Genomic DNA, 17,664 nt, shown 5'->3' with positions numbered 1-17,664 from the left:
GTTTGCCTTGGCAGTAGTAGGTTGGAGATCTTTTTTAAGGTTTAAAACCACTTAATTTTATGTCTTATAGGGGTTATACGGACTACAATATTGTATAACTGTATTAATTCAACTGTAAACCTAAAAATTTACATCCAATTTTGAAAGAGATGCATCTTAGCTCTGGAAATTGTTATTGAATATGTCAATGCTGTTGTAGTGAAATGCTCCTTCTAATTATATGGTTATTAAATAAATAATTTTTTTGAAAAGTAAAATTTAAACAACAGAATAAAAAAACTTTCCTGTAAAGATATGATTCTAGATGGAAAACACTCCTCTACCTGGATGTGGTGGGGCACACATATAATCCCAGCAGCTGGGATGCTGAGACAGGAGATCATGGGTCTAGGACAGCCTGGACTATGTAGAGAGACCCTGTCTCAACCAGAAAGAGAAAAAAGAAGGAAGCAGAGAGAGGGCCAGGAAGAAGGGAGAAGGAAGCACACATTCATGTAGTGCCTCATACAGTTAATGCAAAATGCTCCCACTGGTGCACAATTTAGTGATATCTTAAAATACCAAAGTGAAAAACAGAAAGGAGAAAGATAGGTCCCAAAAACAGTAGATTGCTTTTAGAATGGGTTTCTAAATAATATTGTAAAGAAGACCTATAATTCTGTATTTACCAGGATGAAACTCAAAAATGTTAACTCCTATTATACCCTTTTCAGAAATTGCTATTGAAGCCTCAGTAGTAAACTGAGATACAAAGGCTTAGGGAGACTAGAATCTGAGCACAGAAGAATGAAGAGGTCTAGCCCCATTGTATAGACACCTAACAAAGCTAGTTGCAAGAGGACTCTAGAAGAAATGCTTTTGGAGAATGAGCACATACTAGTATCTGATAACTGGCCAAACTGAGAAATTTTCATGTTTTTTTTTTCCAATTTCTTTGCTTTGTTGGTTGGGTTGGGGGTTGGGGTTGCTACTGCTGTTATTTTGAAACAGGATCTCACTTTGTTGGCCTCAGGCTTTCAGAGATCCACCTGTCACTACCTCTTGAGTGCTAGGCTTAAATATATGCCTAGGAAGAGAAAATGTTAAACTCAGGAGTATTTAGGGATGAATTAAACTATGCAGAAAATTTGAAAACTTGAAACTATACACAAAATACAACATATGAAAATATATAAATACACAAAATAAAATAGTACACATCTGGGCTCACTTATAAAGTATGAATATAGCCATAATAATGTAGATAGTAGATGTTGATTGCTGTAAAATTATTTAAAATACATTATACTAAGAGGAATAGAGAAGTGGATGTATATATATAGCAGATTCTATAAGTAAGTTAAATTATTACCTTTCATGGTATCATAGCACAGATTTTTGTCTACCAAGAACAAAAACATGGGCAGAGTACAGCAAATAAGCATGTTATGTATGTATGTATGTATGTATATTTATTTATTTATCTTATGTGTATGAGTTTTGCCTGCATATATGTAGAAGACATCAGATCCCCTGAAACTAGAGCTACGGTCAGTTGTTAGTCACCTTGTGCATGCTGGGAACAGAGCCTAGATTTTCTACACAAGCAGCCAGTGCTCCTAACCACTGATTCATCCCTTCAGCTCCAAATAAGGATGTTTTGACAGGCATCATCTAGTCTACTCTAGCAAGAAACCCAAAATGCAGTGAGTTTAACATGGTAGTCTAGGAAGGTATCAAAGATTCAGACTCCCTCTGTGTTGTTTGCTATGCTATTCCTAGACTATTTCCACTTCAATGTGTAATAAACATGCCTTGCCTGTCCATGTCTCAGCTAGCAAGTTTAGGATAGAGAAACACAGAAAGTCAGCCTCCTTCCACTTAGAGACAAGAACCAGAACTTGTTCATCACTTCTGTCCACATTCCTTAGGCCAGCAGCTGACATATAGCTATTCCTATCTGAGGTTTTCCCTAAAATAGTAAATGTTTTGCATTTCACATACAGTAATTTAATATACATGAGCATAATTTTTTATTTTTTAGAACTGGCTTAAAAAATAAAAATTTTTCTCATATCAGTGATATAAATCTATGTCTTCATAAGCTTCCCTTTATGAAAATAAACTCTTTTTGGATGTATAATTTTAGTTTCATTATTGCAGAGAAATCAACAACTGATGATGATGTACAGAAATCAGACATCTCATCAAGTAGTCAAGGAGTGATAGAAAAGGAATCCTTAGGCCCTCTTCTTTTGGAGGTAAGTAACTTCACTGAAATTAAAATCTTTGCTCATTCCGATCTAGCTTGTTCTTTATCTTATTTGATGTCTTTAACTAACTAATAAATTATAAAAACACAGTAGTTTTTTAAAATCTTAAATATATTTTATTATAAAGACTACTTCATGGTTGTTATTTCAAACTTAAATATGAGTAATGGGCATAGAAGTTTTCATATAGGCGTTCCAAGTTGTCAGATGAAAACTAAAATCTATACAGTGACTTTGCCTTGTGTTTCTGGAGTGACTAGAATTATGTTGGAAAAGAAAACTGATTTATCTAGCTGTTACAATCTATGTATACTATAGAATTCACTTTTGTGAAAGATACCTCGCATTATTGGACTAGGTATCTCAGAAAGTTTTCTGAATAAAAAATTTTAAATTGAGTATGTATGTATAAATATTCTAAATGAGAATTACTGTCTAACTTTATGAAGAACCTCTAAACTTAAATTATTTTATAACTACTGTATCATTTTCAACTCTGCCTTTTCTAATTTTCACTACATGTGATTTAAATATAGATGCTTTGTTTCCAAGCAAATTCATTACTTTTATACATGAATGTTTAAAAGCATGTACATACTCCTCCCCCACAACATATGATTTTCTATCTCTAATCTAAATTTTATATTCATTTACCAGGATATATATAAGCTAATTTTTTTCTTCTCTTTTCTCGAGGTCGTTCTTTCAGCAGGGTCTTCTTAACTTGTATTGGTTTCTTTATTTTCTAATTCTCTCATATGTTTTATTCTATTACCAGACTTCCATGTTTTATATTATCTGTGCTTCCCTTTACTAATATAAGAAAATTCTATATACTAATATAACTAATATAAGAAAATTCTCAAAATTCAGTTCTTGCTTTTCCAGCCCCAGAAATAATACTATATTCAGATTGTTTCATTTCCATCCTGTGACAGTGACCCACAGATGGGTTCTTCTTGCCTGTACTTCCCATACTTCACTCCTGGGCTTTTAACGGACTGCTTTCCTAGTAACATCTGTTCCTCAAAAATCTAAATTCTTTTTTCCCATCCATATTGTACAAATATTTTGAACTGTTGGTCTTAACAGTTTTTATTGGTAAGAGGGAACATGCGGTCACCGCCAGCGGCAGCCACTCCTCTGTTCTCACAGGCGCTGTTCCTTTGTTCTCACGGGCGTCAAGGCTGCTCCTCTGCTCACCCTGGGCTGAGGCCCCTCTTCTGCCTGCCCTGGGCTGAGGCTGCTCTTCTGCTCGCCTGGTGTCGCCTTCTGTTGTCGCTGCTTCTGCCCAGTCCCGGACCCCAGGGTTGGTGAGGAGACTGTCAGTGGAGCTGCATTCAGACACAGGAAACCAGGTTCAGTGACACAGATCTGGTTTATTGCAGGAAGGCACAAGCTTATATAGGGGTAGTGGTCCAATCACAGCACAGCAAGTAGGATACCTTATTAGCATAACAGGTTTAGCATCCTATTAGCAAAACAGACTTAACGTCCTATCACAGAATAGCGTAGAGGATGCCTCATTAGCATACTAGGTTTCAGATTACAGAGCCTGGATTCCTGGAAACCTCAAGACCCTGACTGTTGCAATATCTAAGTGTTGCAATTTTGGATTCCAAGGGTGGTTAGTGAGTGGCAAGCTCTGGGCATCAGTCTCATGATCTGCCAATAGGAGCAAATGTCACAAGGCGTTTCTTGTGGCTCCAGCGGTCGGCCATTGCCTCGGGCCTGCTGTATGGCTGTCAATAAGACTTTCACCCTAGGCTCAAGCCTGTCTCCCACAGGAACAAACAAAAAGTCTTGTACAGTTGTAAAATATAAAAGACATTGGCCGTTGAAACTGGGTTAGAAACTATTCTGTGAGTGCACAACCAGGAACTGGAGTGGCAGAAGACACCACATTTGATGGAGACTGATTTCTTTTTACGATGTTCTTTTCAATCTGTAGTTGATTGCATAACACATGACTTCATCTGGGTAAACAGTGTTATGAAAAATATAGTAAAAATGCTAATGATGGAATCTAGGTGGCAGATGTATGGATGTTTGCTACAAAATTCATTCAACTTTGCTGTGTTTAGAATTTTTTTTGAATTTTTGCAAGCTTCATCCAATAAAGTTCAAAGGTATTTAGATCCCCTCCCCTATCCACACCTCCCCCAACTGCCCTCCACCCAATTTAATGTACTCTCATATACATAGTACAGTCTATAAATACAGTCCCTAAATGTCCTTCAGTGTGGATCCATCCACTGGACCCACCAAGAGTCCCATCCCTGTAAGACACTGTCTTTCCCCCTCCCAGCAGCCATCAATTGCCAAAAGTTTCTTAGGCCAAGTCCTAAAACTGACACTAGAATTTTTCCTCTTTCAGTTTATTAAATGTTTATTACATATGCTGTCTGCACACAGTGTCATTTGAAACACTGAAGAAGTACTAGATTTACAGATCCTTGAGATTTCTGGGATTCCTGTGGAAACTAGTTATCATTTGGATCCTAATCTTTCTATATAGTACTCAGAAAAAAACACAGATCAACAAGGGGAGCAAGTGTAGCATACACAAACTGTATACAGCACAAATGGAAACAGATAATGCTGCTACTGCTATTTTAATTCATATTAGCATTGGTTGTTTCTGTAATAGAAATTCAGACACTTTCAAGTGAATAGACAGTGACAACATTAATCAGTGGCTGCTGAGGGAGGGAGAATCAGTTTTCTCCAGGGAGGAGCTCCCTGATAGGTTATCCAAACCCAAGTTCTCAGCCCTTGTACATATGAGCACCACTAAATGGACTTAGTAGGTTGTGTATGTGTGTATGTATGTAACCATAATAATTAAAGAAAAGGTCATAAGGCTAGAGAGATGACTCAGCACTGGTTGCTCTTGAAGAGGACCCAGGCTCAGTTCCCAGCACCCACATAGCAGCTAGCAACTCTCCGTAACCTCAGTTCCAAGGGATTTGACACCCTCTTCTGCCCTCTGCAGGCATTTCATGACATGGGTTCACTTACATTCATGCAGGTATTATACTCATACACATAAAATTAGAAATTTAATAATAATTTTTTAAAGGTCATGAAATTGAGAGAGTAGTGGTCAGGCAGACATGGGAAAAGTTGGGGATGGGAAGGAAGGGGTGGAAATGATGTAAATACAGTACTCATATATAGAATTCTCAAAAAATAAATTTTAAAAAATTTCTGTAGGAAGAAAAGTAAGGATTTTTTTCAACTAATGCAGATATTACCCAGAAAACCACTATGAATCAAAATAAATAGTATTAGATTGCACATGAGTTAATTGCCATTAGATTAACAGTTTGAAACATAAAAAGTCACATTAAAAAGCCAAGTATGGGGCTGGAGAGATGGCTCAGCAGTTAAGAGCATTTGTTTTTCTTCAGAGGAACTGAGTTCAATTCCCAGCAACCATGTTGGATGGCTCACAACTGCCTATAACTCCAGCTCCTTAGAGATCTGATGCCTCTGGCCTCTACGGATACCTGCACTCACATGCACATATCAACACACAGATGCATACATATACACATTATTAAAAATAAAATCTATTTAAAAATTAAAGAAAAGGCCAAGCATGGTGGCTCATTCATGCATGTAATCCAAGGACTTTGGAGGCCAAGGCAGGAAGATGAAGCGAGTAGAGCCAGCTAATAGTGACTATAAGGCCATACTGAGTTACATGAGAACTTGTCTCAAAAAGCAAACAGACAAAGTCCTATCAAATCAGAAGAATTGGAAACAGAACAAAAATTTACTTAAATTTTTTTTTTACCTCGAAGAAGTTCATGATATTTTTATGAGCTGTAGATATACGAAATAGAGACTTTAAAATAGAATTACTAGGCTGGGAAGATGACTCAGTGGGTAAGAGTGCTTGCTATGCATCTGTGCAAGTAAAAAGACCTGAGTTTGAATTCCCAGCACCTACATAAAATCCAGGCATATATACTGCATCTCTAATTCCAGTTTTTGGGAGTAGAGACAGTTGGATCCTATGAGCTCATTGGCCAGGCAACCTAGCTGAAACAGCAGATATCATATTCAGAGACCATGTCTCAAAAGCAACGTGGAGATCAATACGGTCCAGTGTCATCTGACCTCTATTGGACACTTCAGAATTGCCTTTATTGCCAACCTAACTAATGTCTCTTCCATTTTTTCTTCTTTGTTCCTCAACCTTATCCCCACTGATTTACAGTTCCATAGAGTCTCTATTCTAAGATAGCTGAGAATACCTACTCTTTTTTAGTCACAGGATGGCTTCCTCATGGAATTAATAAAATTAGATGAGGATTCTGGAGGCAGAAGCAGGTGGATCTCCATGAGTTAGAGGCCAGCCTGGTCTACATAGTGAGTTCAAAGTCAGGCAGAGCTACAAAGTAAGACCCTATCTCAAAAATAAAACAAAACAAAGTTAAATGATACAGATAACTTATTAATAGGGTTATGTTTTTAAATTATTTATTTATTCTTTGTTCTATCAAAATTTTACTGCCTTTTTATGTTCAAGGTTCTGTATTATTTGACTCTAACCCCCCCTTTTTTGCATTGCCCCTAAGAAAAACTATTACTCAACAAGGAGTCCCATATATTTTACATATACATCCAAACTCTTCATCTCAACATAATTCTCTACATTTCTGTACGGCTTTTGACACTTGTTGGACCGTTTTTCCTTCCTTAAAGGTCCTTTTGCATCTAGAACAGTACTTCTTTTTTATATAACTGTTTGGCTATTTTTTCAGATTTTTCTTCCTTCAATTTCCTCTTAAATGTTACTATCCCAAGGATTTTGACTTTAACTTTTTGTGTGCACATTTTCTGGGAATTTTTATCCATGTCTGTATCTATGTCTGTGTAATATATTCACATATGTGTATTTACATGTGTATGTGTGTGATATCAAGGTACTTGATTTCAAACAGATACTAATTCTAACTATTGCACAAATGTAACTTTATTGGAGTAGTTGGAAACAATGTAACCACATCTAGCTGATCTCATGGAAAAAAACATCTAATAGTTCTCTGCTGCTACAATGAATGCACATCATCCAATTCACTCTAAACATTCATATTTTGAGAGCTATTCTCCCAACAATGTGATTAAGAATCAGAACTTCAGGGACTAGAGAGATGGCTCATCAGTGAAGAACACTGGCTGCTCTTGCAGAGGACCTGAGTTCAATTCCTAACACCACATATTGACTAATAACCATCCATAACTCCAGTTCTGGGTTATTGGACACTGCCTTCTGGCCTCCATGGACATTGCACATACAGGTACACTTACATAGATGCAGGAAAAACACTCATATGCATAAAATAAAAATTAACTAATTTTTAATTTTAAAAAATAATCCAAACTTTGATGAAGAAGAAATAATTGCCTGAAAATATCAGTATTGTGTGAAAAGGAGAAGATGATTGTAGTTGAAGGTGAATAAGAAACCCAGCGTTTACTGTTGTGTTCATATGAGTGGCAAGGATCTGTCTTTAGAACAGATCTTTCTGACCTTCTCATATATTCTGTGATGCATATACATGTCCTTATGTCTGTTCTACAGTAGTTTCAAATAAAATATTTTTCCTCAATGTATATTTTTATTGAATTTTTGTGCATTTCATACGTCTTAATCATATTTAAACTTTCTCTCCCATCCATACCCCTCCACTGGATTTCATGCATTCTATCATATATGTTAAGGACTATTGAGTCAAGTTTGTATACCATTTGTGCAGGTTCGTTCACTGAAGTCTAGCCCGCCTATTTTGGATCACTCCCGTAAAGAAGATCTATTCTCCCTCAACCAGCAGTGATCAGCTGCCAATAGTTCCTTGTCTAAGATTGGGGCTTGCTACCCATTCCCTCAATTCTATGCTGGGTTTTTGTCTGATTGAGTTTGCATGGGTCTTGTGCATCCTCTCACCATTGCTTTAAGTTAATATGAGCAACTTCCCAGGGGTCTGGAAGACTCAGGTTCCTCATGATCACACACCAACCCTAGCTCTTACAGTCTTTCCGCCCCTGCTTCCACAATGGTCCCTGAGCCATGGGTGGCTGAGATTTAATATAGGAGTCCTATTCAGGTACACACACTCTGCAGTCTCTTATTCTCTACATTTTGGCCAGTTGTGGCCTTCTGTGTACATCATATTATGTTTCTGAAAGTTGAGAGATGCATTAGTAGTCTCTTACTACCTGATCCATTATGCTCAATAAGTCTTATGTGTGGAGGTAACATTGTAGATGTGTCACTAAGGGCTGGACATCTCTCAGGTACTTACTGTCTGTGTGTGACCAGTTGTGAACTCTGTAGTAGCCTCCATCTGTTGCAAAAAGAAGCTTCCTTGATGAGTGGTGAATGGTATACTTGTCTGTAAATATAAGGATCCATATTTAACATACAGTTAAAAAATAACATTTGTCTAGAGATATGACAGAGGTAAGGTTTTCCACAAATGAGGGAGAACATACATCCCTTGCTTTTCTGAGTCTGTGTTACTTCACATAGTGTAATTGTTTCTAGTTTATCCATTTACCTGCAAATTTCATAAATTCATCTTTCCTTACTACTCTGAATAACTCCATTGTGTAAATGTACCACATTTTCATTATCCATTCATCAGTTGAGGGACATTTAGGTTGTTTCCATTTCTTAGCTATTGTAAAAAGAGCAGCAACAAACATGGATGTGCAAGTATCTCTACAGTAGGATGAGTCCTTTGGGTATATGTCAAGGAGTGGTGTAACTGGATCATATGGCAGATTCATTTTTAGTTTTTTCAGAGTTCTCTACCCTGCTTTCCATAATGTTTGTACAAGTTTGCATTCATGGTCAGTAATCTTTCTTTTTGCATTCTGTTTGCGAGATTTTATTGAGAATTTTTTATCTATGTTCATCAGATATATTGGTCTATAATTTTTTGTTGAGTATTTGCCTGGTTTTACTATTAGAGTAATACTGGCTTCATACAATGAATTTATGGATGTTCCTTCATTTTCCATTTTTTGAAATAATTTCAGAAATATTGGTATTAGTTCTTCTTTGATGGTTTGGTAGAATTCTGCACTGTATCCATCTGGTCCTGGGCTCTTTCTAGTTGGGAGATTTTTAATTTTCCTATCTATCTCATTCATTGTTATGGGTTTGTTTAGATTATTTATGTCATTTTGATTTAATTTTGGTAGGCTATACATATCTAGAAAGTTACTCATTTCTTTTACATTTTCTAGTTTAGCAGAATATAAACATTTTTTAATTTATTAGGACTTATTTTACATTTTAAATTTTATTTATTTTTACCTTTTTATTGTTTTTTGTGTATTTAATAGAGAACATCCCAAACAATCTTAATCATCTTAATACCCCCATCCCAAATGGCACCCACCGATAGCCCTGCCCACACAACTGGGGCCCATATACTGTCATCCCTGTTACTGCTCATTGTGTTGTCAGTGCCCCCAGCCATTCCCCACAGCAAGTCCATCCGCTGATTCTAGTCAACCTATCTAGAGTCCCTTGTTTTAGGAAGATCAGCTCTTCTTCATCTAGCAGCAATCAGTTGCCGACATTCCTTCAGATAAGATTGGGGCCTGCCCTTTATTTTCCCAGTTCTATGCTGGATTACTGTTTGCCTGAGTTTGCATGGGACTTGTGTATGCTGACACCTATGCCATGGAATCATATGAGCAGGTTCCCAGGAGTTTGTAGGACTCTGTTTCCATATGGAAATCCTCATGCACATCCTCCCTGGCTCTTATAATCTTTCTGTGCCCTCTTCAGTGATAGTCCCTGAGCCTTGAATGGATGAAGTTTAATAAAGGGGTCCTGTCCAAGGACCATTATTTAGCAGACTCATGATCTCTACACTTTGGCTGTTTGTGACCGTATGTGTTCCTAGCCCTCCACTGCATGAGGAGCTTCATTATTGAGAACTGATTCCTTAGTGTCCTCTTCTTTATCCTTGTTCTATGTTCCATGAGCCTTAGGCATAGAGGTTGCCTTGCAGATGTGTCCCTAAGGCCTGGGCAATTCATAGACAATGTCCATGTGTGACCTGTTGTGGTACTTGGTATTAGTCTCTGACTGCTACAAAATGAGCTTCTTTGATGAATGGTGACTTACTGGGATATTCTTCTGTAAATACAAGGATACCTATTTTACACATAGTAAGAAATCACATTAGTCTAGCGATGTGAGTTTTGGGGTTTTTTCTCTATGATCTATGACCACTCCAGCCATGTGTATTAGGTTATGTTACAGTAGTACACTTGAGTTTCCTCCCTTTGAGTGGGCATTTAGGTAGCTGTTGATTGCCCCCAAAATAAGAGTGCCACTACTGCACCAATGGAGTATGCTGTGCTGGCAGTTGATGTGGTTATTTGGTCTTGAAGCTGGTGCTGGATCATCTGTTGATGTTCTCCAAAGTTATGAGCATTTGCCTTCAGGGGAAGTGGCTTCCAGGTCAGTTGCAGCTCTATTTCTCCAAATCCTTTGTTTGAAATACGTTCTTCTTCAGCAGTAGTGTCTTACCTTCGAGTTCTGGAAGGCCATCAAGGGCTGTGGCAATAGTCTGAGTATTTTTTTTTTTTGGTCTTTTTGAAACAGGGTCTCCCTGTAGTCCCAGCTGGCCTGGAAATCACTATGTAGACCAGGCTGGCCTTGAACTCACAGAGATCCACCTGCCTCTGCTTCCCAAGTGCTGGGACTACAGTTATGTGCCACCATACCAGCCTTTGCCTGAGTAATTTTGAGAGTCTCTTGGACCACCCTGGCCCACAACTCAAAGGATGGTATCTCCTGACTGGCACTGTTTCTTGTTATGTAGCCTTTAGCTATACACGTGGACTCATGTAGAGATAATGTATATATAATTTGTCAGAGGTTGTTGGACTAATATGGTTCCCTCTTGTTTTTTAAAAACTATGTAGGCATAAAAAAAAACAAGCTAGACATTATTTATCTCTCTCACTGTATAACCCCTCCACCATGGTTTCCCCATTTAAAGTGCCCCCATTTTCCCCAATTCTCCCTTGATAATACCCTTCTCCTATGGTCCCACCTCTCTTGAGCTCCTTCTTTCCCTTTATCCCCAAGATTCCTTGTATAACCCTCCCTCCCCCCTCCTCTTTAAATAACTCCATTTTTATCCATATCTCCCTTAGTAACACTTGTTTCCCACTGTTCTCTCTCAGGCACTTTCTTTTCCTTTACCTCCCTGGTTCCTTTTCATTATCCTGTAGTTATGTATGTATACATACACACTTATAAGGATTTGGTGCTAGAATCCACATATGAGGGAGAACATATGTTGTTTGTTTTTCTGAGTCTGTGTTGCTTCACTTAGTATAAAAGTTTCGAGTTCTATCAATTTACCTGTAGATTTCATCTTTCTTTACTGATGAGTAGAACACCATTGTATAAATGAACCACATTTTCATTATACACTCGTCAGTTGAGACACACTTAGGTTGCTTCCATCTCTTAGCTATTGTGAAAAGAACAGCAACAAGCATGGATGTACAAGTGTCTCTGCAATAGGATGAGTTGTTTGGGTATATGCCAAGGAGTGGTATAACTGGGTGATACAGTACATTCATTTTTAGTTTTTTAAGCGCTCTCCACACTGCTTTCCATAGGGGTTAAACAAGTTTGCAATCCCACCAGCAGTGGATGAGTGTTCCCCTTTCCCCACATCCTCTCCAACATTTGGTATCATTTGTTCTCTGGATGTTAGCCAGTCTGACTGGGGTAAGATGAAATCTTAAAGTGGTTTTAATTTGCATTTCCCTAATTACTAATGATGTTGAACACCTTTTTAGTTGCTTCTTAGCCGTCTTTATTTCTGCTTTTGAGAATTCTTTGTTCAGCTCCTTAGCCCATTTTTTATTGGGTTACTTCCTTTCTTGATACTTTGTTTTTTGAGTTTGTTATATATTCTGGATGTTAAACCTCTGTCAGATGTGTTGCTAGTGAAGATTTTCTCCCATTCTGTGGGTTTTCTCTTCACTTCCTTAGTTGCTTCTTTTGATGTACAGAAGCTTTTTAGTTTAATGAGGTCCCATTTGTTGATTCTTGACCTTATTTCCTGAGCAATTGATGTCCAATTTAGAAAATCCTTTCCTACACCTATGTCCTGTAGGTTATTGCCACTGTTTTCTTCTAACAGTTTCAGAGTTTCAGACTTCACATTGAGGTCTTTGCTCCATTTGGAGTTGACTTTTGTACAAGGTGAAAGATAGGGGTTTAGTTTCATTGTTCTATAGGTTGAGATTCAGTTTTGCTAGCACCATTTGCTGAACATGCTGTCTTTTCTCCAGTGAATGTTCTTGTCCCCTTTGTCAAATATCAAGTGGCTGAAATTGCATGTACTCATATTTGGGTCTTCATTTTTGTTCCATTGCTCTGCGGGTCTATTTTTGTGCCAGTACCATGTTGTTTTTATGACTGTAGCTCTGTAATATAGTTTAAAATCTGGTATAGGGGCTGGGGATTTAGCACAATGGTAGAGTGGTTGCCTAGCAAGCACAAGGCCCTGGGTTTGGTCCTCAGCTCCGGGGAAAAAAATAAAAAGACAAAATAAAGTCTGGTAAGTAATCCCCCCCCCCACAGCATTGCTCTAATGTTCAGTGTTGCATTGGCTATTCAAGGTCTTTTGTGCTTCCATATGAATCTTAGGATGGTTTTTTCCAATTCTGTGAAGAATGTCATGGGAATTTTTATTGGTATTGTATTGAATCTATAAATGGCTTTTGGTAGGATGGTCATTTTCACAATATTCTTCCTATCCATGAGCATGGGAGGTCCTTCCATCTTCTGATGTCTTCCTCAATCCCTTTCTTTAAAGATTTAAATTTTTCATTGTAGAGGTTTTTAATGTCTTTGGTCAGGTTTATTCCAAGATATTTTAAGTTTTGGAGGGGCTGTTGTGAAAGGGAGTGTTTTCGTATACTCTTTCTCTAATTGCTTGTTATTGGTATATAGAAAGCCTACAGGCTTTTGTAGATTAATTTTGTAGCCTGCCACTTTATTGAAAGTATTAATCATTTCTAGTAGTCATCTAGAATTTTTGGTGTCTCTTAGATATATCATATCATCTGCAAAAGGGGATAATTTGATCTCTTCTTTTCCAATTATTACTCCTTTAATTTCCTGCTCTTGTCTTATTGCTCTCGGAAGAGTTTCAAGCCCTATGTTAAAAAGGAGTGGAGATAGTGGACAGCCTTGTCTGGTTTCTGATTTTAATGGGAATGCTTCCAGTTTTTCTCCATTTAGACTGCTGTTGGCTGTGGGTTTGTTGTATATGGCTTTAATTATGTTGAGGTCTTCCTGTCCAATTCCCTCTAGGACTTTGAATATAAATGTATGTTTAATTTTTTCAAAGACCTTCTCTGTATCTATTGAGATGATCATTGTGGTTCTTGTCTTTGAGTCCATTTTTATGATTTATGATGTTTATTGACTTACATATATTGAACCATCCCTGCATCTCTGGAATAAAGCTGACTTGATCATGATGGGTGATCTTTTTGATGTGTGTCTGTATACGGTTTGAGAGTATTTTGTTGAGAATTTTTGCATCTATGTTCATTATGGATATGCGTCTGTAGTTTTCTTGATTATATCTTTACCTGGCTTTGGTATTAGAGTGATGCTGGTTTCATAGAAGGAATTTGGAAGTTCTCCCTCCATTTTTATCTTTTTTAATAAATTAAGTAATATTGGATATAGATCTTCTTTAAATGTCTGGTAGAATTCTACTATTAATCCATCTTGTTCTGGGTTTGTTTGTTTGTTTTAGGGTGAAGGTTTTGTATTACTCTTTCAATTTCCTTATGTAATGTTATGGGTCTGTTTAAGCTGTCAATTTCTTCTTGGTTTTGTTTTGGTGATTCCCGTGCTTTTAGATACCCATCCGTCTCTGAGCTTTTCAAATTTAGTAGTGTATAAGTTTTTAAAGTATTCCCTTGTAATGTTCTGGATCTTTTTGGTGTCTCTTGTGATGTTTCCCCCTTCATCTCTGATTTTGTTGATTTGGAGTTCAGTTCCAAAATCCCTTTCCTTCTTTTGGTTAACTGGGCTAGCGGTCTATCAGTCTTGTTTATCTTTTCAAAGATCCAGCCCTTGGATTCATTGATTTTTTTGTTTTGTTTTCTTTTTTTCTAATTCACTAATTTCTCCTCTAGTTTTTGCAATTTCATTGATTTCTGCCCTGATTTTTGTTATTTCTTCTTGTCTGCAGGGTTTGGGTTTTGTTTGCTGTTGCTTTTCAAGTGTCTTGAGTTGCAATGTTAAGTCTTTTATTTGTATTCTTTCTGATTTTTTGAATGTAGGCACTTAGAGCTATAAACTTCTCTCTAAGGACTGCTTTCAGTGTGTTTCAGAGGTTTTTGTTGTTGTTGTTGTATTGTCCCTTTCATTTAGTTCCAGGATTACTTTTATTTCTTTCTTAATTTCTCCTTTGACCCATTCATCAGTCAGGAGTGTGTTGTTTAATCTGCATATGTTCCTGTAGTTACTAGGGTTTCCTCCAGTGTTGATTTTAAGCTTTATTGCATTGTGGTCTGATAAAATGCATGGAATTATTTCAGTCTTTTTGTATTTGTTGAGGCTTATTTCATGACCCAGTATGTGGTCAGTTTTGGAGAAAGTTCCATGGGGTGCTGAATGGAAAGTATATTCTTTGGTGCTTAGGTGGAATATTCAGTAGAGGTAGATGTCTGTTCAGTCCATTTGATGTATGGTATTGTTTAATTCAGATGTCTGTCTGTTAATTCTCTGTCCTATTGACCTATCTAATGGAGACAATGGAATATTGAAGACCCCTACTATTATTGAGTTGGGATTAATCTGGGTCTTAAAATCCTGTAGCACTGTTTTTATGAAGTTGGGTGCACCAGAGTTTGTTTAATATATGTTCATGTTTGTAATATCTTCATTGTCAATTGTTATTTTGATCAGAATGAAGTAACACTCTTTATCTCTTCTGATTAGCTTTAGTTTGAAGTCTATTTTGTCAGATATTAGAATTGCAATGCCTGCTTTTTTCTTAGTACCATTTGCTTGTAATATTTTTTTCCATCCTTTCACTTTAAGGTAATGTCTGTCCTTGAAAGTGAGATAGGTTCCTTGCAGACAACAAAAAGATGGGTTTTGGTTCTTAATCCATTCAACTAGTCTGTGTCTTTTGACTGGGGAGTTCAGTCCACTGATACTTAAAGTTATTAATGAAAGATGTGTATTGACTCCTGTTGTTTTGATTTCTGTTCGTGTTTTTGGTCTAACTGCGTTTCCACAGTCATACCTTCATTAAGTTTTTTTTTTTTTATTACCCCTTGGATATAGTCATTCCTTTCTTCAGCTCTGAAGGGCTGGTTTTATGGACATGAGTTCTTTCAGCCTATTCATGTCATGGAATATTTTTCTTTCCCCTTCAACTATAATAGGAATTTTGGCTGGGTAAAGTAATCTGGGTTGGCATCTGTGGTCATTTAGATCTGGGAATGCTTTGGTCTGGGCTCTTCTGGCTTTCATAGTTTTCACTGAAAAGTCAGCTGTAATTCTCGGGGGTTTTCCTTTATATGTGACTTGTTTTTCTTTTGTAGCTTTTGGTATTCTCTTTTTGTTCTGGATGTTTAGTGTTTTTAGCATGATGTGCTGTGGAGAGTTTATTTTCTGGTCCAGTCTATTTGGTGTTCTATGTGCTTCTTGTATTTGTGTGGGCATGTCTTTCTTTAACTTTGGGTAATTTTCTTCTACAATCCTGTTGAAGATCTGGTCCATACCATTGTCCTGAGATTCTTCTCCTTCCTGTATACCTTTGATTCATAAGTTTGGTCTTTTTATGGTGTCACACAATTCCTGCATATTCCATTCTTGTGTTTTCTTAAATTTTTCATAATCTTTGCTTGAGTGGTCTGATTCGTCCACTTTATCTTCCAGTCTTGATACTCTGTTTTCCATTTCATTCATCCTATTGGTGAGGCTTTCTCCTGTCATTTGTAATTGGCTTATTGAGTGTTTCACGTTCTTCTTCATTTCAGCCTGAGTATTCTTCAATATTTCTAACTATTTTCTGAATTCATTTAGAAGTTTATCCCTATTTTCTTTCAGTTCTTTTATTTCTTTCTTTGTGTGTTCTTTAAATTCATTAAATTCTTTTATCATATTTATAATTGTTCTTTGGATTTCCATGTCCTGTGTTATCTCTAGGGGGTTCTCATTGTATTCCTCTACAGGACTGTTGGTACTTGGTGGGGATATATTATTTTGGTTTTTCATGTTGTTATTTTTTCATTGTGACTTTGACATGTGGATTTCTTTTGTAGTTTCTGATTCTTATGTCAGACTCAAGCCTTCCTTTGTTGAGTTTAGGTCTGCTTTTGTTTGTAAGCTTTATGTACCTTTGTGGTTTTACTTTTTGGGCATGAAAAGCTGATTGGTCTAGGCTTCAAGTTCTCTCTTTTGATTTTATATTGGAGGGGCCAGATCACATTAGTCCTGCTGCTCAGGAGTCCTTACAAGCCCAAGTCATATGAGGATCAGATGCTCTCAGGCTTTCTCCTAAGGTCTGGATCCCACTAGTCAGCAGGCACAGTGCATTTGGGAGGATTGCTAGGTAGAGGTAGGATTCAGGACTCTCAGGTAGTCAGGGAAGGAGGCTGGTCTCAGGAATCTAGGGATGAAGTCTGGTCTCAGGTGTGCACAGGCGAGGTGGGGGAGGGGACAGGCTTTGAGGGCTCCAGGGGACTTGACTGAGGAATTGAGTTGGTCTGGATGCAGAGGATCAGGAAGCAGTGGGGAGTCTGAGCCAAGAGGGTAGTCCAGAGGTCTGGGGATGCCAAGAGAAGAAATGGGCCAGTGCCCACACTAGGAGGACAGATGTGGTGGGGGAGCTGAGAGGGTGAATGAGGTTGTGGAATACAAAATTTTAAAGTATGTGCTTATGATTTTCTGAATTTTCTTGGGTTTGTTATAATGTTTCCCTTTTCATCTCTGAGTTTGTCTATTTGGGTTCTATTTTCTTTAATTACTTTGGCTAAAGGTTTGCAGAGGATTCAAGTTCCTTTCCCAACACCCATGTTGGGCTGTTCACAACCTTCTGTAACTACAGCTCCAGAAGGAGCTGACACCTCTGGCCTCTGTGGGCACCTGCCCTCATGTGTGTGCACACAAACACACATACACACACACACACACAATTAAATCTTTAAATAAAATTGTTTCTAAGGAAGAAGGTTAACATACTTGTTCATTCAGGCCTATTAGAAACTTTAGTGTACAGTCTGTTAGTACTATTCTTCCCTTTTAACTTGACACATGTATTTATTTCTAATCTCTTTTTTAAGTAGAAAAATATACTTATTTTATCTTTTAACC

General features: G+C 37.4%; 1 protein-coding gene across 7 annotated transcripts in view; it reads left to right on the top strand.

Moving 5' to 3' along the window:
- Window positions 1-17,664, top strand: part of Ncoa1 (nuclear receptor coactivator 1) — a 306,946-nt gene that overhangs the window by 203,835 nt on the left and 85,447 nt on the right. For all 7 annotated transcript variants that reach the window (XM_029553833.1, XM_029553836.1, XM_029553826.1 and 4 more), the window contains one exon: window positions 2,143-2,240. In XM_029553833.1, coding sequence (XP_029409693.1) covers window positions 2,143-2,240 — 98 coding nt within the window. The remainder of the gene's footprint in view (window positions 1-2,142; window positions 2,241-17,664) is intronic.

The sequence above is a fragment of the Nannospalax galili genome, unplaced genomic scaffold (assembly GCF_000622305.1).
Source record: "Nannospalax galili isolate Female #2095 unplaced genomic scaffold, S.galili_v1.0 scaffold1191, whole genome shotgun sequence".
Lineage (NCBI taxonomy): Eukaryota > Metazoa > Chordata > Mammalia > Rodentia > Spalacidae > Nannospalax > Nannospalax galili.
This window is presented reverse-complemented; position numbering and strand designations above follow the sequence as displayed.